Source organism: Hetaerina americana, unplaced genomic scaffold, assembly GCF_022747635.1.
Source record: "Hetaerina americana unplaced genomic scaffold, ioHetAmer1.1.p SCAF_130, whole genome shotgun sequence".
NCBI lineage: Eukaryota > Metazoa > Arthropoda > Insecta > Odonata > Calopterygidae > Hetaerina > Hetaerina americana.
The window spans coordinates 504,851-529,281 of record NW_027286404.1 but is presented as its reverse complement, the minus strand read 5'-3'; the positions used below and the strand labels follow the sequence as shown (position 1 = coordinate 529,281).

The following is a 24,431-nucleotide window of genomic DNA, read 5'->3' as shown; positions in this document are numbered from 1 at the left end:
CTCGACCCGAGCTCCCGACGGTAAGTGGAAGTCGGCTCAATTTTCTACGGCACATTAACAAAGGTAAGCGCGGGGGGGGGAGGAGGGAGGGCGGGGGGCGTGCGTGGCGGTGGCCGGGGGTGGGCGGCGGAGGCCGGGATCACGGCAGCGAGCCGCCCCCTTTGTTTACATCGGGTTGAAGCGCCAGCCCCTTCGCGGGGAGCGGGCAGGGGGGGGGGCGATGGGAGGGAGGAGAGGCAGTGTGGGGTGGGTGGAGGTGCGCGGGAGGGGGGTGGGGTGAGGGCAGAGTCGCGAGACCCCGTCGGCGGATATGAGTGCCCACAGGGAGCGGGTTTTGAGCAGGTGTGAGCGGATGGCTGCCGATGAAGCCGGCTCCCGGCTCGGTGGGAACTCATCTTTCGATCATTCCCACGGTCTCGGGTCCGGCGCTGGGAGGAAGGAGGGGGAGGAAGGGGGCGGGTGGGCGAAGGTGGGCCGCGGGTGGACCGAGAGTGACTCCGGTGGGGGGAGGCGCTCCACGCACCGGGCACACGCTGCGCACGCGCTGTGGCCGAGAAGTAGGGGTGGGAGGGGAAATTGATGCAGGTCCGCCAGGCAGGCACCCGATTCGCATTGAGACTCGCGCGCAGAGTTTCTGATTCACGCCGGAGGGGCGACACGTGCTGCACACGGCACGGGAAAGGGTAGGCGGAAGGTCGGGGCACGAGCCATTCCGGGCGGTACGAACTCTCGATACGTTGCATCTCGGTAAGTAACTCCGGCGGATGAGAGTTGCCTAAAAGCAAATTCCCGAACGATTAAAGTAACCCGTTTCGTTTTCTTCTCCTAAACTGTTTCAGAGGTGGAAAGATGTCTGGCAGAGATCAAAGATTTACGAAGCCAACACCGCCGCCGCGGAAGTTTCCGGACCCCTGGACCTTTAACGACGTCATGAAGGTAAGTTTATGAGGATTTTTCTATCACTTGCTCGCGTGTAATATTTACCTGTCAGTGGTTCCTTTTCGATGCGTGTGATTTGTTGACAATTTTATAAATTCGAAAAAAGCAATTCTTTCGAAGAATGCTACCAAAAATCAGGCTTTATTTGGGTTCACCCGTTATATATTTTTTTGCGACGATAAATTTCCAAAATATATGTGTTAATTCGCAGTGATTTTTGATAATTATGTTGTAGAAAATTTCGCTGGACGCCCTTGTCGCTCGCAAGGTAACGGTTGGAGAATAGTATTGTGATGGATCGTCGTAATCGGAGCGAAGCATTTAAATTTCGCACCCTATTGTACCCATATGGGTCAAAATTGTCACTATCTGTCTTTTGGAAAACTAAACTTTCGGTCAATGAATGTCGTCGAATTGAATTTTATTTACCACGTTTTATTTTCTGTTGTGCAATAGTGGGAAAAAAAGTCTGCGAAATCCGGAATATTAACAGCATCTAAATTTTAGAAAAATATCCCGTTGCAGCGGTTAAACGCGGGAGGAAAAAAATACTTGAGATCCATGCAAGGATAAGCAAAAAATATCATAAGCGCGATGCGAATTGAGTATTTGAAGAGTGTTTGCAATAAAAATAGAAAATACAGAGGGAAGAACTATAATTTGTGCAATTTCATGGACTTCATATCGATGGTAGGCAAGGCATAATGAATTTTGCGATAAAAGTGAGAAAAGAATGAAACGCGGTGAGTGGAAAAAGTAGACGGAGAACTTAACCGTTGCCTTTAGCCGGAGAGATAGAACTTACTTTGCAATTGCTACAAATTCTATGCGTGTGAAGGAAAAATACCTATATCCATAACTGTGGGCGTGTTTTAGAGACAATTTTACTCCGTAGAAATAACAAAGAGATGGGATTATCATTGTATTTAAAAGTTAACTCATGCCATGTGTAAATATGGAATTCTTCCCGTATTAAATTCCCTGAAACTTATTTTCATGTTGCACTTAAATATTAGAATTGCCTGATCATTTACAACACTGCCCGCCTAACTGAATATAATTTTTACTCGTTGCACGCAAGTGTTTCGTACGTAATTGATTCCTGTCAATATGGTAAAATTTAATTTATTTCCGTTTTTGTTTTTAAAGGGTTAATAGGAAAATAGTGTGAGCCTGGCTTTGTTTGCATTTTAAACAAAAATAGTAATAGGCAGGAAGTTAAATTAAACCTTGCTTAAATTATCTAAAATACGAATAAAACCAGGTGACATTGTCATTAATTGTTGTAAACTTATTGAAAAAGTAAATGTTGTTGTCTTAGACTTGGAAACATCAAATTAAAAGCGTATAAGATATAAAATATATAATAAGAACGCATAAAACAAATAAGAAAAAATATTCATTTTTAAACAGAAGTATTGTTGAATAGAACCAGTTGCCCGGAGGGTTGTTTGAGCCCTTTACATCAAATTTGAGGAGTTTCAAGAATAGGCGTAAAGCAGCCACAGGACAAAGGACTGGGTGATAAACTTTATTGCTCAGTGATTATTATATTATTTTATTTATAAAAAATTTCTGTGCGTGATTTGGATGGTGTGAGAAGTGGGGTGGTGTCAACGTGGGTCATATGTGATGGTACAGCTACGGTTGGGAACTTTGAGAATCTTTAAGTGCCATTGTTTTTAAAAGCATTTTATTTCATATATGTCCTCCTTGTGCCGTATAAGGGTGCGTCAATAGACCGTTGCCTCCGGGCCATTTGCCTCGTTGCAACGAAATGTAATAATAATGATATGTTGTAAATTCCAGGTATTAGATATGTTGTAAAATCCAGGTATTAGATATGTTGAAAAATGTCAAATTTTCCTAATGTCTGCTCAAGATGCCTAAAATGCAAACAATCCCAGACCCACAAATATTTTGTTATCTTAATCTTTTTCGTGTTATCAAAAAAAACTTGTATTTTTACCATACTTGCAGGAATTAATAATGCACAAAATACTTGGGTACACTGCGTAATTAATGTTTTCTACTAAACTTAATTCGATATTTTAAAATATTTTTGATGACGCTTATTAGTGGATAAAATATTATCGGAGAGTACTTTCAAAAATAGTACTAGTTTTTATCAAATTTAATTGTACTCAAATTGCCTAAAATAAAAACAAAACTAGGCCTTAAAATATTTTGCAATTTTAATATTTTATATGTTACAGACGACAAAAATTATATTTCCGCCATATTTTCAGGGAGTAATTATATTACTTTGTTCCTACGAGTAAAAAAAAATCTTCCAATTTGAATTATTTAGTCTGTCAATTATTTTTCCCGTTTGAATCGTCAAGTATTCGTAAATGGCCTTTACGAATTTATACGTAAATGCCCTCTCCCTTTTTACGAATGTTTCTACATTAAGTTCAATTTTTCAGCCAGAGTTCAGGCATTTATTTGAATCGTTAATAAAAAGTTATGGTTTAAAAAATGTGTTTTATTTTAATTCGTCGCTCATCCGGAGAGAGTTTATCCCGAATCATACGCACGCCACGCTATGTCTTCCCACCCGCGCAACCCTTCGACTTTTGAATTAACTTCACTTATCCATTCCAATATTCCCCAAATTTCCCCCTTTACTTTTCAAATTACTAAAACATTAAAATTGCAATATATTTGTTAATCTTGTTTTGATTGAATTTTAAACATTTTGAACAAGGTAATATTCAACTACTCTCCTATTGCTTAAACATATTTAATTACCATAATGTGTATATAAGGACAAGTAGTTAAATTTTTCCTTGCTCAAAATATCCGAAATACAAATTAAATAAGACTAACAAATGTTTTTTTAATTTAAATATCTTTCATGTGACAGTAAATGTTGTCTTTTTGTATTGCAGACATTTTTAACAAGGTTAAATTTCAATACTTTCATATGTATGTGTGTGTAAATATAGATTGTAAATATATTTATATATATTCATATATATATACATATATACATATATATGTGTGTGTGTATATATATACATATATGTACATATATGTATATATATATATATATATATATATATATATATATATATATATATATATATATATATATATTTATATCAGAGATGAAGAGGGACCTGATGTAGAGTGGGATGTTGTGTTCTGCTGGGGGTCACCAATTGTTGAATTAGTAATTTTGTCCATCCAAAAACCTACCTTAACCGGTAGATTACCTAATGATAGTAATATATATATATATATATATATATATATATATATATATATATATATATATATATATATATATATATATATATATATATATATATATGTGTGTGTGTGTGTGTGTGTAAGTGTGTACAATATATGTACATATATACATAGGAATATATATATATATATATATATATATATATATTCATACATATATTGATTTCGCACGCAGCTAAAGTGATTCTTAGGATCATCAACAATAGGATGGAGAGCAGGGCATATGATTACTTAGGGAATGATCAGTTTGGGTTTAGGAAGGGGGGAGGCACACGGGATGCCAATGCAGTAATGAGATCACTAGTTGAGAGGAATATCGAATACAATCGAAATTTCGAAAAGGCGTTTGATAATGTGAATTGGAAAAAAACTAATTAGTATATTGCAGAAAATGGATATAGATTGCAGAAACTTTAGGCTAATCCTCAAGCTGTACGTCTCAGACTACGGTGCCAGTGGGGAACGGGAAGTCTGGATGGGCAGTGTTAGGAAGAGGTATGAGGCAGGGTTGCCCATTATCACCGGGGCTGTTCAACGTATATGCGGAGTAAATGATTAAAGAGGCATGGGAAGAACTGGAGATGGGAATGGAAGTCTGAGTGGAATTCATAAAATCAGTTAGGTTTGCTGATGACCAAGCTTTAGTTTGTCAGTCAATCAAGGGGTCGCAAGCATTGAGTGGATTGGAATGTCAGCGCGATAGATGTGAGATGAGAATAAATTTAAATAAAAAAAGCAATTTTCCCGGAAGAGAAAGGTTAAGCTTAACATTACAATGGGAGGGAAAAAACTAGGGCAGTTAACCTATATGGTATATGTTTTGCACCAAAATGGTCTATGTAATAGGGGCATGAGAAGAAGAATTGTTGTGGCAAAGAAACCTTCACTAGAAGGAGGTGTTTGAGTAGGTTTTGTTGAAAAGGCTCGTGAAAATTTCGATATGGGGCGTTCTTATGGACGGGGAAATGTGGTCATTGGAGCAGGAGGACAGACGTACATTTGAGGCTTTAGAAATGTGCGTGTGGAGATGGATGGAGAGGGTGAAGTAGACAGAAAGAAAACAAACGAGGTGCTTGGTATGGTGGATGAGGAGAGAGGATTGCTGGGGGAAATCATAAGAGACATATTAAATGGACTCAGAGCATTTCGATTGGCAATGGTATGTTGAAGACTGTGGTAGAGGGGAGAATGTTAGTCCAACGAGGAAGGGGCAGGACTAGAACAAGGATGATGGACGGAATAAAGGAGAAAGAGATGAAGTGTGACTTGTTGCAGTGGGCTGTTGGGTTGTGTTATGTTATGAGAGACGATGTATACATTAGGTAGTTGTGTCCATCCGAAATCTACCTTAGCCTGTAACTTACCTTTGAAAACGTACGTACGAATGAAAAATAATTATTTGATCATTGATATTTATATTTTTTTGCCTCATCCGAATGGAGCTCTACCTGTTTAATAACCAAATCCGTCTTCATACCTCTCTACCCTTTCGGCGTTAAACTGCTAATTACTTATGCATTCCAATGCTCCCTGCTATGCAGTATCTCCACACGTACCATATGACCAAATGTCTGATACATATTCGCCACCTTTCATTGACCACGTATCTTTGACTAGTGACGTCAGTCTATTATCATTTTATGTGAAATTAATAATGTTAGTTAGATTCCCCCATTTTCTGTGCGCGTTATCGAAAAAATAATACCAAAATCATTTGTCGACCACGTCAATGGAGCGATCTTTCTTTATACGCATTCATTCAAAACAACCGTCATTTTTCCACAGAACTCATCCCCCACGCCTTCCTGGGTCATATGGATGAGTACCAGCTTCTCCACTTTGCTCCGCTCTTTGCCATCAACCCGAAATCCCACCCGAGGAGGCTCCCACTCCACTCAAACTCGAGAGGGTCGCATGTTTCCACTCCATTACTAGGGTGCAGATCATTCCAAGTTGAAAACACTTGTGTGCTTCGATTGTTCTCACAGGCATTTCTTCGTAAAGTTAATTTCTAGTCATTTCTACTAATTGCATAAGACCATGTAACGAGGCAGTATGTTTTGGAGAATTTTATCATTCACTACTGAATTTCCTCGGCCGGTGATCCTGCTTTAAAATCCAATTGGTACATTTTCCATTGTAAATGAGGTCCGCAGATGTTAGCCCAAATCTAAGTGGATCATTGTGAAATGGCTCATAGATTGAGTGATGCCTGGATTCTGGATCATACCTGGGCACAATTGCTATCATTAAGGTTTATTATTTGAAAAGTCGGAAGTTCGAGACGAATTGGTCATCTCAAATTGCGAAGTGTTTTCACAATCCGTAATACAAATTTATCTCTTGCGAATATTTTTCGGTTTTTAATAAATGGAAACTAGCATAAAGTATTGTTTCACGACTATATTCTGCTCTGCCCATGGCACACTTGTTACCCCTCCCAACAGTATTCAATCTTCAATGCAGAAGACTCACTTCGGCATCTCATTGAACATTTTTGATGAGGTACTGGTGTGGGTAAAGCAAATAATGTGATTACATCCAATACTCTTTGCAACCGACAACATATTTGCAGCATTATCTTAAATCCTTGCCGCAATTTTACGATTTAGTCCCAATTTTGTATTGTTATTTTGATAATCTCTTTTGAGATATTTATTCACCGTTTGCTTCTTTTTGAAGCTCCCTCAATCGGACAGGGTGAACAGTTTGGAATGTGGGTGTGGAGAAGGATGGAGAAGGTTAAGTGGACAAAAGGAATTTTTTTAAATTTTTATTCTTCCATCTTTGATGAAATGTACGGTGATAACCTGATAACGGACCTTGTTACCAGATATCCTCCCATGCTCAGTAACAGAGAAGTTAGGTACGCATTTAAATGTTTCATTTGGTTCATTTCCTTTTTGAAATATAATAGTTCCAAGTAATTTTTGACCAGGGTTTTCGTAGAGTGAAGTTGATAATTAGGATTTGGCAAACGAAGAAATGTTTTCAATTCAGGTTGATCCACAAGTCTTAATTGAAGATAATGTAATTCAATTAGCTTCAGTGAAACCTCATCTAATCCTTAACTGGCTTCGATTCCGTTGGGCTACTCTGGGTTTGTGAGGTGTGGGTGTTAGTTATAGCTTTAGATGGAGTGGGATGAGGAATTCCTGCAACTGAGTGTGTTAAGGACGTTTTGTGGAAGACATATGTGGTTGAGGATTGTTCATCTCTCTCATTGGCGCGTCTTGGCGCGTCATCAAAACTTATTTTTAATATGTCGGTATAAATTCGATGTACCACCTGATTGAAATGAGTTCTGTGAATAAAATTGCATTATTTAAGGTAATTAGATATTTGAAGGTAGTATATAATTCCACTCCTTATCCTATTATTTTTATGTTCTTCAAAATTCTTGTTTCAAACAAATGTATAAATTACTCTTCTCTTTGATTTTTTAATTAATATCAGGATAATAAGACTAAAGAAATAGTTACCAATAAAATAATTCGGCTTACTTCAGAGCATTTGGACGATATGTAATTATGCCAGTAATTTATTAGATAAGTGACACAAAATCTTCTTCGATTCAGCCAAAACTATGAATTTAGAGCGAAATAATTTGCTGCTAAATATTCTGGTGGATAGAGTCTTCAGTTTTGAGGATTAGAAGTAAAATAAGAAAATCACGAGGAGTACTTAAAATATGGTCCGATAAGTAATGTGTAGAAGACGATATAATTAATGTAAAATCACAGTATTCATGTAAGTATTCTATTTATCTCCTTAAATTCCAAATGTTGTACCTGGGCGTTTGGTGCGTACCGATTGCCAGTACATTTCTCTCGCGTAGCTGTTGAAACCGGTTCGTCAGTTCATACGATTAATGCCCTTTCATGAATTTTTACGCTCAGCTTTCCATAATAGAGCACTGCAATTTTAAACATGAACAGTCTGAAATCATGCTTTTATTTTGAATTGTATTGATGATCCACTCTTCTATTCATGCTAGGCAGTCCGGCTTCCCGCATTGAGACATTCTTATAGAATGCGTCTCCTTGTGGAATCTGCCAGTATACCTTTATAACTCACATACGTATTATATCTTAAGAAAGTCACGATTTTATGGTTTAATTTTATGGTTAATTTCTGTTGGAACATAAAATATTTCGGCGTTGGTATGGAATAACTATTGGCGTTAAAAACATGAAATAACGCAATAAAAAAATTATCGGACTTATGGTTTTATACAATGATATCATGCTTGTACTTATATAATTAAATATATCAATCCGGCTAACATTTTAGTGTTTATTTGAACAAATCAAATACGGGTTACATTCTTTAATTTAAAGTAACTATCATTTAATTATTTTGATGCCCTTGGGAAAATTAGCACAAAATATTAATCCATTACTGAAATTCAAGCATTTTCGATATTCAGCGTCGTAGTAGTAGTTTTGGCGGTGGCGACCGGCAGCTGAGGTAATTTGCGACATTAGGGGTGGATAGGAGAGGAAGGGTGGAAAGAAACCCGGCGTCGGCATTAGCTTGCTCTTGTCGAAAGGTGCCAAGCGGTCCGCAGTTTAACGTCCCATCCGACGGACGACGTACTCACTGAAAGTGCTCTCTCCACAAAGCACCTCAAGCAGGGAACGGGATACCTCTGAAAAATATCTGCCACCTCCGGAATTCAAACCTGCGTACATTTGAGGCAGGTTACTTATCTGAGGTTGAAAGACATATTGCAGGCCCCGACTTGCCATGGTAGATCGAATCACCAACGTAAAATCAGGGAGATAGATGGGTGACGGATGGATTTTAAATGTCGTGTTTTCCTCGTAACATTAGTGATTAAAATAGGCATCACAGCGGTCGCGTAGAAGCATTGGCAGTAAATGTATTTTTTCCATATCTTGCATGTTATTTTTTTATTCAAAAGACCCATCTTTATAACAGTTCTACGGCATGGTTTAAATATACGTATCCTGTCACTGAATATTGTTTTGGATGTGAGTACTTTCTTTCGTGTGATTAACATAATTCGAGTGCATGATCAAACTAATATTTGTGTTAAAGTGGCATGGTTGGGAATGTGCATACAGGGTTGGTGACCTAACCCCCCCCTCCTTACACCCTTGCGGTGGCTTTCGGGGGATTGTGTAGATGTAGACTACAATATTGATAACGGTTAGCACAAAAATCACCAGAAATGTAATCATATTAATCGTGAGTTGAAGTTTTTTTTCCGAGAAAATGGTTTTAAAAGCCTCGGACTTTCTGCTGAGATAATTGTACTATGTACTCCACACCATTCCATAGGACCTACATCCGTAGTACATTCATCATCCATGGAATAAATATAAATCATGAGGAAAAAGTTACAGAGCTTAGAAGTAAATGCTAATGTTATCACAATGCATTAATGACAACTGCGCCAAACATATGCGTCCTCATTTATGAGATATTAACCAAGCAATTTTAAAGGAAGGAAAATAATATTTGTTTTTCATGATTAGCGGACGACTACGTTAAAAGTTACTGTCGCGGCATCTTCCGCAGTCGTTCGAATCAAATAACTCCAGTCATTTCAGAAAAATCGATTTCGTCGTAAGGAATTCCCCAACATAGCGAAAATGTACGCTTTCTCGTATTTCGTCGACAAAGTGCTGGTTCATTGTCGCATTGCGATCTTAGTCTTGACCATGGGATTTGTTCGTTATGAACTAAGTGCGAATTGAATTCGGTTCGTTGTGTTGTGGTAACGTGGTTCATTTGAAACGATTTAAACGATGGAGTCACTGTCTCACGAAAGGAATCATCGAGATGAAATGGAAATCCACCCTCGAATCCGCACAGAAGTTATTTCGAGACGACTTCCAGTCATCGCAGCACCAGTGGCGCTGTAACCCCCCACCCTTTCCTCTCTTCATTCTCCCCGCCGTTATTGCAAGAAGCTCATATCGGTGCGGTCTCGTTCCGAGAAGAGCCTCCGAACGCCCCCGCAGATCCATCCCAATCTCCCACCCCACACTTGCCGAGACGAGGGTGGTGCAGCGTTGCATGATCGAGGTGGGCAACTCTTTCTCAGAGATGCTCACGCTAGTCGGCGTGAAAATGGCAACCTTTTTTTTGCCGTACCGGTGGACCAGGAAGAGACGCTCGCGCTACGACACTACCCACGGCTGCCGAAACTAAGTAGCAACTTAAATCAAACTCTTTACCGTAATTTGCGATCAAGATCGAACCAACTGTTATCGGAAACATATTATTTCTCGGGTGAAAATTGAATTCTGTTCACTTCCCGTCCAGCCGAAGGCTTCCCACTTCACTCTTAAAGCCAAGTGTCGACGGACGCGCTGAAGTGCTTTAGTATCGTATTTCCCGGCATATGTCGCAGCCTGATTTTTCAGGTCAGAATTAACGAGAAATCCTTGGATCAGACGGAAAAGGATCAAAATATTTTGATGCTAACGCTGAATACGGAGAAAATTATTATTTGTCAAATTCGCATATTGGTCGTACCCATTTGACCCTCGATTTTTTTTAATTCTGGCTCACCAGGAGATTTAAAACGTAAACCCGCATTTCAGAGAGACTAGTTCAAATCGGGAATCTCCCAATGGAATGGCGGGTTGGTTGGTAACAGTGGCGGTGGCTTCAATTTGACCCGACCGGACCACCGGGGGTGGGCGATAAAGCTCAGCCTCCCTGTGGTCGCGTCTCGCGGTCAAGAAGGCCCCCCCCCCCCCCCGGGCATCCTCCAGACGAGCACGGCGAGGCACTTATGTACACAAAGCGGCGGTTCGTGGAAGGGAGCTGTCGTCGCCCACGCCATTAACCCTTTCGGGCATTTGAGTGCCTCCCGCACCCCATGAGGGAGAGATTTGGTCGGGACGGAGCGTGTATCGCGGAGCGGGTGCCTGGTGACGCAATGTTGCCGATTCACTTTCATTAAGAATACGGACTCTATGCCTCTTTCGATGCATTCATCGAGCAAACTTTCCGTGGGGTAACGCCATAACGTCTATGTTTCCAAGGTCGGCTGTGCCGGGCTCGATACCGAAAACATTCGCTCTATTGTATTCGCTGCATGGGGGTGGGCTCGTCTTTTATTCTGGGTGGGCTGAAATGCTTACTCGAGTGAATAATATCGCTCGGTTCAGGAGGAGGATCTGCAATAGGGGGGATCTAAAGTGTGGGGGCGATATGGCAACGTCCATCCTTTCTTCCTTACCCCGTCCTCTCATGGGTCCTGTTTTGCTTATGGACTGATAATGAGAAGAGGGCTTCCTAAGATGCTCGCCGGAAGGGCTGAGCCAGCCAAAGCACGCACGAAAATTTCGTTGGCTGCCGTTGCCGAAGCAACAGTGCTTGCCGTGGATTTAAAATCTAAAACTTTAAGGCGCTAAAGACTAAAAAGTTTCAATAATTGAAACTCATTTGTAGATTAAATATTTTCTAATGAGACCAATTGCAGGTGGTACATATTTTTCATTCAATTGCACCAAATACACTTAGAGAACGTTGCAAAAAATCATGACTCCAGAAAACATGTAACTTTCGGACAACATTTGTAAAAAATATGTTGAAAATAGTGTGAAATCAGGCCACATTATATGCTTATAGCGGTGAATAAACGGTATCAGATAAATAAGGTGAAAGATGAAGTTTATGAAGCATATCAGTTAATTCAAACGTTTGTTGTGATTTACGGCCTTGATGCACACAGGTATTGTTTATATTTACGGAGTATCTAAAATGAAATAAACATTTATAATGATTGCTAAGGATTTTCGTTAATAAATTGGACCATTTGTCAATTATTTTCTTGGCCGACTGATTTCGGCGACTGTCTATCCTGCTTGTTGATTTCGCAGTCTTCAGGGAAATACAAAGGTTCATTCTGTGATTCCCATTTCCTTTAAAAACTAAACATTCCTTTTCTGACCAGGTTCTAATCATTAATCCACGTTTTTCCAAGTCGACATCTTCATTTTATCTCCTTTGGAGATTGTGCAATTCTAAAATTTACACATATTTTGCTAATTTTTATGTAGTTTTTTTATTTGAAAAAATTAGTGCTGACTCAATGGGTTATTGATCTATTTGGTTGAATAGAAGGTAAAACAAAGGAGTACATATTTTTGTAAAATTAAAACAATTTCTTGTTTTCGATTTGTCCGGTGAAGACCTCCCGTGGATTAATATCGCAAGAGAGATGACTCGTCGGGAGACTTGAGGGGGCGGGTAGGAAGGTGGCTATTGGGGTGCGATGCCTTGCGTCCCTCGCGCGCGACGCTCGACAAACGACCTCCCTGTCGCCGGAGGCAATCTAAAAAAGGCAATCGCGCAGCTGGTCGTTGATTGCCCAACCAGCCCGCGGGCGCAATACCACCACCGGGGCTTTTAAGACCGTCGCTCGCCATCGGGAGATAATTTTCCGTGGATACCGTCCGAATCTGTCAACCATTTACTCTACGAAAATGCTATCGGATATCTGGTGAAAATAGTAAGTAATTTGCGGACCAGTTTAACAGTTAGATCGCGTGGTCGTCGAAAGAATTCACCCGGTCCTCGCTTCAATACGAAACCTCCCCACTGCACGTTGTTTAGGGTATGGGAGGGGATTCCAATTTCAGAAGCAGAAATGGCGTCCCTAATTTACGGAATTGACACGGCTGGGCCTGATCGTAGGAGGCGAATATGAAATCCTTGAACCTCAATCAAGGAGCCATCTACGTTACCAAGATCAGGTGTCATTGTGGGATTAAGATTGTTTTATTATTGATTCCTTTTAATATCATACGTTTTATTTCTCACGACATATCAGGTAAAGACATCAAAATAAGATAAGTGACCTCGTATCTGCGGCTTTTCCGGCAACTTTTGGCGAAAAGCTTTTAATCATTTTTTTTTAAATAACCAGCCACTTTTTAAACACTCATTTATATTAAATAATTGAGTGAGATTTGATAACAGGAACTGCTGTAGGATTACGAGAGACGAGCCATTTTACAATGATCTAGCTCACATTTCGTGCACCCCAATCAAGGTGCAACAGTGAAATAAACGTTACTTGCGCTCAATTCATAGATTTTATCCTCGTCTATCTTGACGTGAAAGAAACGTAAGAAAAAGTGAATTTTCAATTGAAATATTTTTTTACCGTTTTAGTGCGTCTTTCAAAAGTGGTCGCTTTTTTATAGACTAACAGATTTTTCATATTCGAGATTGCAAGTGCATTATGAAGAAATAGTATTCCTCCTAAAGTCTTAGTGGAAAAATGCCTAGGTTCATAGATACCAAGAGACGCTCCCAAAAAATCTAGACATCTCACCTCACCAATTAGCTTTCGACTCCGGAAAATCTTATTCCGGCTTTAATTATTTTTATCGAGTTTATGTGCATATGGCAGTGTAGTTTATACATTCATTATACGAGGGCGATTCGAAAAGTAAGGTCTCCTATTTTTTTCCATGAAAGATCAAATTTATTCTCAACTTTGTGGGCATCGTAGGAATGGCTAATCATTTTGCTATTTTTCTACGTAGTTGCCTTGACGATCAATCACTTTTCCATCCTTGTAATCAGCTTTTTAATACCGGCGTCGTACCTTTCTCCCGCCGCGTCACGAAGCCAACTGACGACTCCTTCTTGCACTTCCTCGTCTCGCTTGAATTTCTGTCCTCCAAGGTGTTTTTTGAGAGCGGGAAACAAGTGGTAGTCGCTGGGGGCAACGTCCGGGATGTAAGGAGGGTGGTTGATGATATCCCAGCCGAATTTATTGAGTAGGGTGGTCGTTTGATGTGACACATGTGGACGTATATTGTCATGATGCAAACACACTCCTTTGGTGAGACACCTTGTTGTAACTGAGGACCTACGGCACAATATTCTGCACGGAGAAGCAGCCACTCTCTTCATTAAGGTCTTCCCTTATCTCATGAAGGGTAATTATCCGGTTATTGCGCACTATCTCGTCAATTGGAGGCACGCGGCAGGAGAAAGGCACGACGCCGGTATTAAAAAGCTGGTTACAAGGACGCAAAAAGTGATTGATCGTCAACGCGACTGCGTAGAAAAATAGCTAAATGATCAGCCACTCCTACGATGCCCACAAAGTTGAGAATAAATTTGATTTTCCATGAAAAAAAGAGGAGACCTTACTTTTCGAATGGCCCTCGTACCTGTTTCTGAAAAATGTACCATTCCGTTAATTTTTAAAAGCATATTTATTTTGAAGGAACATGTATTTATTTTTCATTCATCGTCATCATCAGTATTTCAATCCTAAGATTGGTTTACTGCATCCCTCCATTCTTCCCTATTTAGTGTTAATTCCCTCACCCCTGGTAGGTTCCCTATTTTACGTCCTTCTTAATTTGCCTTATGTACTTGTCTCTCGGCCTTCCTCGCTTGACCTTTCCTTCAATTTTTCCTTCTATTATCTTTCTAACTAATCCATTGTGCCTCAAGGTATTTCCATTCCATCTAGTTCTTCTTTGCGGTAGAGCTGTCCATATGGTCCTTCCCTCTTCTGCTCTTCTATATACTTCCTCACTTTTTCTGTCCATTTAATCTTAAATCTTCTTAATTTCCATTATATATCGATATTCATGGTATATTACTGTGACATGCATAATATATTACTGCGTCGCACATAATTTCATTTTTGAAGTAGGTGCTTCTGCCCGCCGAAGTTAGGCTGACTTTGAATTCTTTGTATGATAGACACGATATATAACGGGAAGAGTCCACCCCACCCGTACTCTTATAAATGGGTAAAGGATGGGTGAGGTACATTGATAGACACGAGATAATATCCTCTGCCCTTGGAAATTATTCTTTCTAGTTAAAATACGCTTCTGAAGATTCTATCAAGCGACAGAAATCAGCATATCTTTGTCACCATCTTATAGCAGAGCTAGTGGCTGGTCGGAGAGGGTGCCCTATCTACCAGGAAGGGGTTTTCCGGAATGCCTCGCAGGTCCTTGGTGCCGCGATCGGAGTGGTGCGGTTGCCCATTTGCCCCCACTACTGCCCGGATTTCATTCCCGCTCCGGTGCCTTCCTCCCCTTCCTCTCATCGGCCTCTCGGGGGGAGTGGAAATGATTTCCGCCCAGGAAAAACTCCGTCGAAATTTGCTCAAAAAATAAACCTCTCCCGGCCCTATACGGAGTCGCTCATACCACGAGATTGGAACAGTTTGAGAAATATTTCACTCCAAATACAAGTGATAGTTAAAAACACCGGAAATTCTTCTGTGTAGCCGACGAAAAATTAAATATAAACTGTTTGGTCAATCGTTTCTGAAAGTCGTTTTGGTGTTAAGTGAAGGAATATTTTATTTTGCTTTCGTACGATTTTATCTCGGGCATGATGTCCATGCTAATCCAATTTTTGCATTTGAGAAAAAAAATGTTGGTCCACGAGATAGATTTATTTTATTTTTGATCAATCAACAATTGACGTTGAAGAAAGTCATTGCATTTAGGTATGTTTTTGTTGTTGTTAATTTGTTGTCCTACATTTGCTGGTTTTGCATGTGGTTTTATTCTCTTTGGCGGTTGGTGACTTAGCAACCCCCGCCACACGTCTTCGCGGCGGCTTGCGGGATGTTGAGTAGATGTAAATTGGGTTATTATTCAGATGGAAAAAACAAGAGCAAGCAAAATAGTAGTAACAAAAAACTGAATTACATTCTCGGTCCTAAATAATTTTGGTCCACGACTTCTACCGTGGAAATAGATTACATACAAATATGATATAGCTCTTCTAATAATTTATCACAGGGTAAAGAGTGATCACAAGGGAAAAGCTAGAAAAATGAATTTCAGAACCGATATTTACGACTAACGCATTATTTCGTCGGAATTCAATTTCGTGAATATGGAAGGATACGAAATAGGAATAGAATAAAGCGTAGATTTTCTCATGGATCTCGAGCCCTTTAATTATCTATTGTGGTGGTCGCTACACATTAGGGCAAGTCGCTATTGCGCCAAACTTCACTTATCGACAGAATATTAAGTTGGTTAGCGATACAATCACATAAATTAGAAAGACCCATGCATATAAATCGACCTGAATTTTGGCTTTATAATGTCAGGTGCAGAGCCTTAGAGAGTTAGTTATTACTAATCCTAGCGGTACACACGTTTAAAGCAGGAGGAACAGTTCCTCACCTTGTTGCGCGGCGTCACACGGGATCGAACCCGGGCCGGCCGATCAGGACTCGACTAGACTAGATTACCACAGCAGATGTAGGAACTATACGCGCAAAATTCGAATGGGTAATCAGTGTCAAACAGTAATTGGAGTTAGATCGATGGATCCCATGCGGCCCTGGCGATGGTCAGGAGCCATCGGAAGCTTCGCTGCGTCCCAATCTGACGAGTCGCTCGAGTCTGACCAAGCCTCATCCCACGGGAACGGGAACCTGGCCATTAGCTGTGGAGTTTAACCTTTCGACGCTAAATAGATTATCAACAATTTGTCTTTTTCATTGTGTTCCTGGTAAATAGTCAATGACGAGCGTCTTTCGATTGACTATCTACGGCATAAAAAATTGCTGTTTTTATATTTCATGCGTAGCCGTTGCCGCTGCGAGGGCAGAAGTATGACGCCTGCAGCTCAAGGAGTCGCATTTGATTGTTTCAAGCCTATTGTGGAAGGGGAACCACGGAACTTAGTGCGAAAATTTTAAATGATTCCAATTTTGCAATCGTGCTTAAGTCGCGTAGGGAGTTTCTTGTCACTCTTCTTCGTCGATTCGTCAAGTATTCCCTAGAGCAAGTACCTCTTCTCGGAGTTGGCCAAATCATACCGCAATCCCACAAAGAATCCCAAACCTGGACGTAGTGAGGGTATCAGCGGCCACTTATCACTCATTCCACCCCTACGTAATACCCTGCAAGCCGCAAATAGGGCGTATGGCAGGGGGAGTTTTTGGGTGAACGTCGTGGTTGCAACTGAGGAATGGGAATGGAGTTTTTTGGGATTTTCCACGGAACCCAATAATGATAAAGGGCGTTGACTCTGGTCCAAGTTTCGGACAGATGGCCACTCTCGTTATCCGAAGGAGGTTGTTTATGTTAACTCCATTCCCAAGCATGAAGGCGACGCTTAAGGCGGCATTTTAACCGGGGGCGGCAATAAGAGACCTGTGAGGGCCGTCACTCCCACTCCTTAGGGAGACGAGGTAACGATACACAGGTTGCCACTCGAGGTAATATACCTTAACGTTTCCCCACAGCTTGGTAGATCAGGGACGCAGACTAATTATTGAAGATGGCATTTTTGCAGCCATCATTTTTCATCCTTCACTCTCATCTGTATTTTCTAACGACGCGCTTCATTAGAAGTTTGAAATATCATTATTCACTAAATTAGGTTTAGGCCATCTTACATGATTCGCCGTTTTCACAAGAATTTAAGCCCTCCGAGGAATAAAACATGCATCACTCACAACAATAGTTACACAATACGGTTCAATTATGATGTATGTACATGGACATAACACCCCGCAAGCCACCGCAAAGGCGTGTGGCGGGGGGTGTTAGGTCACCACCCGTAAAAAGGAACAAAACCACATGCAAAATCAATACATACTCGTAGACATGCAAAACTATACTCACAGTGGCGTATGCATTGATGCAAAAATCTTCTCATCCTACACGCACGCGAATACATAGTAGTAGTTTTTAGGGGAGGCGACCGACAGCTAAGGTCATTTGCGCCATAGGGGAAGGACAGGAAAGGATGAATGGTGGAGAGAAACCCGGCGTCGGCATTAGCCTTCTCTTTACGAAAGGCGCCAAGGGGTCCGCAGTTTAACGTCCCATCCGACGGACGGCGTACTCACTCAAAGTGCCCTCCACAAAGCACCTCAAGTAGGGATCGAGATACCTCTGAAAAATATTCAACATCGCCGGGACTTGAACCCGCGCCCTCAGGGTGAGAAGCCAGTACGTTAGCCCCCGCACCATCTCGATCCCCACAGCCAGTCATTTTTTGTCACCCGACTATTGTAAGTCACACTCAAGGTATGGATAGTGATAGGTCTTAACACACTGTTCTTCATAGCTCCAACGGTTTTCAAACGTGTAATAATATTTGGTTGTGGAATAAAATTTTGGCCGTTTGATTTGACACTTAGCAGTGTGTCGCAATCCGTCTTTACTTCCTGAATAACGTGATTCAACTGTAGCAATTACTTGTTGAATCCGATCGTGACTGATACAATATTGAATACTCCCTGGACTTCTCCGTCCTCCTAACTCACGCGAACTTCGACTCTATTGCCAACACATACGTATTTATCTTTGATTTCCCTAACGGTGGTATTAGCCGGACTGAGGGTAGACCTGACTGCAGGTAACTGTTCCTTAGTGAGACACGAGAGATACCTTTGTTCTCCTCTATTTTCTAGAGTAATTAGCGCCCTCTTCATCTTTGGTGCCAAATTGGATCTTTCCAACGAAATTAAAAACACCTCTTTTCAGCGTAAGTGTCTTGTCTTCCTTTGTCTAGCCGATCGGTTAAGCAAATCTCTTGTACTCTCAACATGTTTCATTATGTGTAGTATATTGTGCACGTTTCTTGCTGCTGATAAGTGCATGCTAGTCCATTACAAGTTAATTTTTTCTGTAGTGACGCTAATGCATGGTGCGTGACTTAGTCGGTTCGTGTGCTGTGCATGCCTGAGTGGATACACTCCCTGCCGCACACCTTCCCGGTGGCTCTTCAAGGTATTTTTTGGATGTAGATGTATATTCTAACGTTGACACGTCAGATTCGTCAGATTTGCCCAAGATATGCTAGTACATTTCTTGCAAAAGTTGACGGATGCATTGTCATATTTCTTTACTTTACTTATTAAATCCATCATGTAAATGCTTCAAATTCAATCTATGTAATCATATATAATGTATAAGTTAAAAATGGAATTCTACAAAGTTAAGGCCTCAACCATTCAGTGCACTATGTAATCAATTTCAATTCCGAGTCATAAAGCTATTCTTCGCCTTTATTTTCATTTTATAACCCAGGCGATGACTTCATCGCAATCACTGTGCTCGTGGGAATCGGGATAACGTACTACCTTCCCTCACTGAGGGCACGGATTCGAATCCTGGAGAAGGCAGATTTTTTTCTGTGGTATTCCAATCCTTACTTGAGGTGCTTTGTGAAGAGAACTTTGAGTGAGTTCGTCGTCCGTCTAATGGAACGTCTAACTGCGGACCCCTTGGCGCCTCTCGTCAAGAGTAGGCCAATGCCGACACCGGGTTTCTCTCCTCCCTTCTTTCATTCCTATCCATCCCTAATGGCGCAAAGAACCACGGCCTCCTCTAGTTACTATTACGGGTCATTTTTGAGTCCCACGGTCCCCCACAAGATGCTCTAACCTTCCGCACGAGAAACACTTCGTGTATCGCTTTCACTAACTTCGGTTTCTCTCTGCCCTTTTCGGATAGGGTGACTTGCGACCCAATTTTCCACAATCGTCATCTGTAATTTTTACCGTCAGATTATAATTTTTGTCCCTTTCCTTCGCGGAAAACATTGCATCTTCTCACCAAAGTAATTTCCATTGCAGTGGAAAGTAATATTTCCTCCCTTCTTCTTATCACTATTGTCTGTACTCTGTCATTAGAAAGTCCCTGCACAAAAACATACCATCGTGTGATCCATTAGATCGATGCAGCGAACAGGTGGATATAATTTCGTTAAGTTAGCCTCCCAGCTTTCCTCAGCTCCGACTGCATGGCATCGAAACCCCTTTCCCAATATACGATCGCCTACGAACGATCCTCTTCATAATTTAAAGTCATACCTGCATGAGAATCCTATATCCTTATAGTCGAGAAGTTTTTCTCTAGAATTCCTTTTACACGTTCACACGAATCGGTCCTCAATGGCCATCAGTGTTTTTTAACTTCGCCTGCCATCTTAGCTTTGGCAAATTTTAGCAATCGGCTATGATAATTAGGGGTAATTAATTCAAAAGCCTCGTCAGCGTTGTCTGAACTTTCTTTTGTCTCCCCCAAAGAGATTTGAAATGAGTTTCATTGCTTCCACCATTCCGCAATTATTCAAAAAGCACAAGAGCATGGAATGGAATGCATGCATATGTACAAATGCAAGTTAATATAAAAAATTCATCTTTTGAACTATTTTTAAGGCCTTATAATTGAAATTGATATCAAATTTTGAATGTCAGATAGTCAAACTACGTCATAACGACGGTCCACCTGCTGAGTCATCCTAAGAAGTAAAGACGACAGAACTTGTGGAGATGTAAACATATCCTGCTACAAATCAATCAATAAAATCAAACAATAAATATCAATCAATGAGCCCTCGTGTTGCCTTAAGCACACTGCAATAAAATTGTCTAGGTTTTACAACAATTTCGGATAACTTACAAGTAAAACCAATTTTTTCATTCGTCGAAATTCTTTCTCGTATCAAATGATTAGTATTAATTCGAAACGCCTTTTTCTTTGATAAATCTCAAAATGATTCCAGAATTGGTTGATTGGCAGTGCGTGGGCAATTGCGTCATTAGATAAGAGCCTTATTCCACGACTTGTAGGTCTCTAAGTCCCCTGGAATCATTTGCTTTCCTCGTCAATTTATAGTCGAAAACAGAAAATTTTCTAGGTGTAGTAGGTGAATTCAGGTGTATTCACCGAGAGAAAAGAGCGATCAGAAACCTCGGCTTGGTTCGAAGCTACCCAAGGTTACCAAGATCCAGTTTCAGTCGGAATTGGATCCCTCGCAGGGTGGCGCCACAACCTCCTCCCCCAGCTCAGTTCTTCATCGAGGAGGGTGGGGGGTGCTTCTCTCAATATTCCCCGCCAGCATGACCGAGTGGGTTTTTAGATGAAATTAACTCAGTACATGTTGAAGCACTCCCCACCGTCTTTTGTCGTATTCCCCCGTCCCTCCTCCCCCGTCCCTCTCCGCGGGGGTGACGCCTCACGCCGGCCGCTGCCAACAGCGGGGTGCCACAGTTTCTACCTGTGACGTCAGGGGTGGGAACCGTAAGTTGCATGACCACGAATTAATAAAATGTCTCCCTTGTGGCTTTTCAGTGCCGTATGACTTCTCCTCGTATGGTGGCAGTCTATCGCATAAGTGGTCGTGGTTCATTTTCATTTCCTCCTTTTTGGGACACCCGATGACTACCACAGGGAGTAAAAGTAACACTCGTTTGGAACTACATGTTCCGCTAACATGCATTTGGGTCTGAGCATCTTTTCTGGGATTTTAGTGGATGATTTTTTCCTATTTTCCCAGCCTTTACTCTCCCTTAATCCCGTAGTCACCCCACCTGGTGCTTGCACCCCCTGCCAAACACCTTTTTTGTGAACAGCGGGGTGATTATGTAGATGTCAAAATAAGAAATCCTCTCTCGAATATGAGAGCGGACTTAAAGGTCCATCGGGGGGGGGGGGGCGATCAATTACGCGGACCTGGTTTCAACAGTCTGCGCGCCGATTACTAAAACTATACTCCCCTCATCGCCACGAAGTGAATGGCCACGACCTTCGATAAGAAAATCGCCCAGAGGCGATTTTCTTATCGAAGCAATCCTACGGGGAGGTCCATTTCACCCGCTTGCCGTTAAGATTATGAAACCTCCCGCGAGCGTGAATTTTCCTAAATGCTCACGCATCCAAGAAATAATCCCCCCTCGTGCATCATCTAAATGTCTCCGCACACCCGCCGCTCCCACTCTCTCAAGCCCTCAATGTTATTTGACCAATATATTTTTTATACTCAACAGGACATTTATCCACGGCTACCCAAGGCCATTTGCCCAAATGCTCCGAGGGTCAATCTGAACGACCATTGGGCAGAACTGGAGGCGTGGTACCAAGCCAGGGAGGAGGGGAGCGTCGATTTGAACAGCGATGCCGTGGTCGAGGCGTTGAAGGCTCTGCAAATAAACGGTGAAGATCCTGATGAGAATAAGCCGGACCTACCGGAAGATGACGGCAACCATGATGCCGATGATGCCAAGAAGATGCCGGACTCCAAGTCCAACTAAGAGGGCATTTGAACATTCCATGGTTCGAATATTCCGAACCGCAATTTGTTTCTTGTGCCTTATGTTTTAAAAGGCTAGGATTTACATATTTCGCAGCTACTGCAATTGCTTCTCTTTTAGGTTATTTTACTCATTTACCATGAATGATGAACGATTCCACGGCATCCAAGGTGCATAAATTACTCGTTATGTAAATTTCTAAACATATGTTCGCGGTCTATCCCGTACTTTTGGTTTGGTCGGTCACCTGTAGCTTTCTGCTATAGTGTGAGTCCCATACCACGCAGCATGCATTTTTAAACTCAAATCATATGGTCCGTCAAAATAGCATTGTTTTCTAATCGCTAAATGTTGATAAAATCCGACTCGTAAGCATCACAAAACGTTACCCGAATAGGGGGGAAGGGTGGGGCGGTGACCGCCCCTACCCTCCCTCCGAGTGCCACCATTCGGTTCCCCACGTTCACCGCTACTCATCATCAGTAAAATCGTCCCTGCTTGCAATTTAGAAAAGATTTTCTCCCCGAGAAGGCATCACTCGTGATTAAAATCTTTGATCTCCCGAAAGTAGCCCACTGATCTACGCAATGGGTTACAACGCCTGAAATATGGTGTGATATTATACGTTTATTTTAATTTCATTTATTTATTATTTATTTGTAAGTATGCTCTTTCTTAGAAATGGAATCATTCGAGAATCGAAATCAGTGGGAAGATCGAATTCATTCGAGGATTCGACCGTAATTTTCATAGTACCGGCTTCGTGACCTGAAAAAGAAATCATGTACTGAGATAGCATTCGAAGCGGTCATGTTTAGTACTTAAAAAGATAGAATCTACCGTAATCTAACCACGGCCAGGTGGCCCCTGAGCTCCTAAAGGCTCCGGTAAATCATGTCTTCTCATTTTATTCAAGTAATTGGTAGATTCTTGTCGATAACCAAAGATTTCTGCAAAGAAATAATTGTGTACCTGTTACTCTACAATCACGTGGATAATAATATGTCTAGTATTTCGCGTACGCGAACTTAAAAAAAAACCTAAATGGAGTTCCTATAAAATCTATTATATTAATACTTAAAACTACAGGTATCAACCCGAAGGTTGATGGAGGTTGGGTCGGTTTTATAGGTGAGGGTGGAGCTCATCCAGTACTAAGTCAAATGGCGTGTGAAAGTCACCCATTAGCAGGGAAGGGGGGGGGCAGTTCCTTTTCCTGTGCCGCCTGTGGTTACCCAAAATAATCTGGTACCTGAAAAATCGCACAGCTCTCGTGAAGCTGCGGGTAGTCAGAGGCGTCACGCGAAATTGAGCCCGAGCCCTCGGTCAGTAGCCGAGTGCTCCACCCACTGAACTGCTACGTCCTAATAATCTCTACAGTAATCCCGAGTAAAATCATGATTTTGGAATCGTGGATATTTCCAATCCCTTTCGGAAGGCTTTTCAGCGTGTCACTGTCATTTCATTTAGTGGAAAAATGTATCCGAGCAATAGGCCAGAGCTGTCGACTGAGGACCAGGTAGTTTCTAAGTCGCCAGAAAGTGGCGGTCTTCTGGCCTCAGGATGGCACGCCATTTGGCGCCGGGTACAGCGGCCTTGAAGACTTCATGGTCGGAATGGACCGCCGACTTGCGCGAGTTCTGCCTTTAGATTTGCTGAAAATCCACAGTCACGAGGATCAAGCTTTCCGTTTGTGTTAATTCATTCGCTTGTCTTAGCAATGTTCAAATATTGAGTTATGCATTAGGCATCTCAGAGTTCTGTTCTTTTTGTAAAATGCTTTTTAAAGGTGAAATTATGTAGTTTACCGTTAAAATTTATTGTACTGTTTTCTTATCACTTATATCAAAGTTTAACCATTGATATGGTAATTATTATAGTGAGATATTTGTTTTGTGCCAAATATGTATTCTGTGTTGCATTTCTGTGATGTTAATGAGAAAATAGAAAGATATATGTCAGTCTAGTTTGTATAATTAACTATTATTCATGTTTTTGTATGGACGATTCCCTTGGTATTCTCTAAGTCAGTATTTAATATCTTAAGGGAAAGATTACTTATCATAAAATATTAAAAAACTAAGATGTATTTCATGATGAAATAAAGTTTATTACATTTCACCTACCACTGTTTCCCATACAAGCCGTCGTGTCCCATAATTTGTTTGGCCTCTAAAATAAATTATCC

The 24,431-nt window shown here is 41.2% G+C and overlaps 1 protein-coding gene across 1 annotated transcript; it reads left to right on the top strand.

Annotated features, from left to right (window-relative positions):
• Window positions 1-659: 659 nt before the first annotated feature.
• Window positions 660-24,317, top strand: LOC139686180 (uncharacterized). Its single transcript, XM_071583362.1, has 3 exons — window positions 660-747; window positions 840-936; window positions 21,980-24,317. The coding sequence occupies exons 2-3, from the start codon at window positions 850-852 to the stop codon at window positions 22,241-22,243; spliced, it is 351 nt and encodes a 116-aa protein (XP_071439463.1). The 5' UTR covers window positions 660-747; window positions 840-849; the 3' UTR covers window positions 22,244-24,317.
• The last annotated feature ends 114 nt before the right edge of the window (window positions 24,318-24,431 follow it).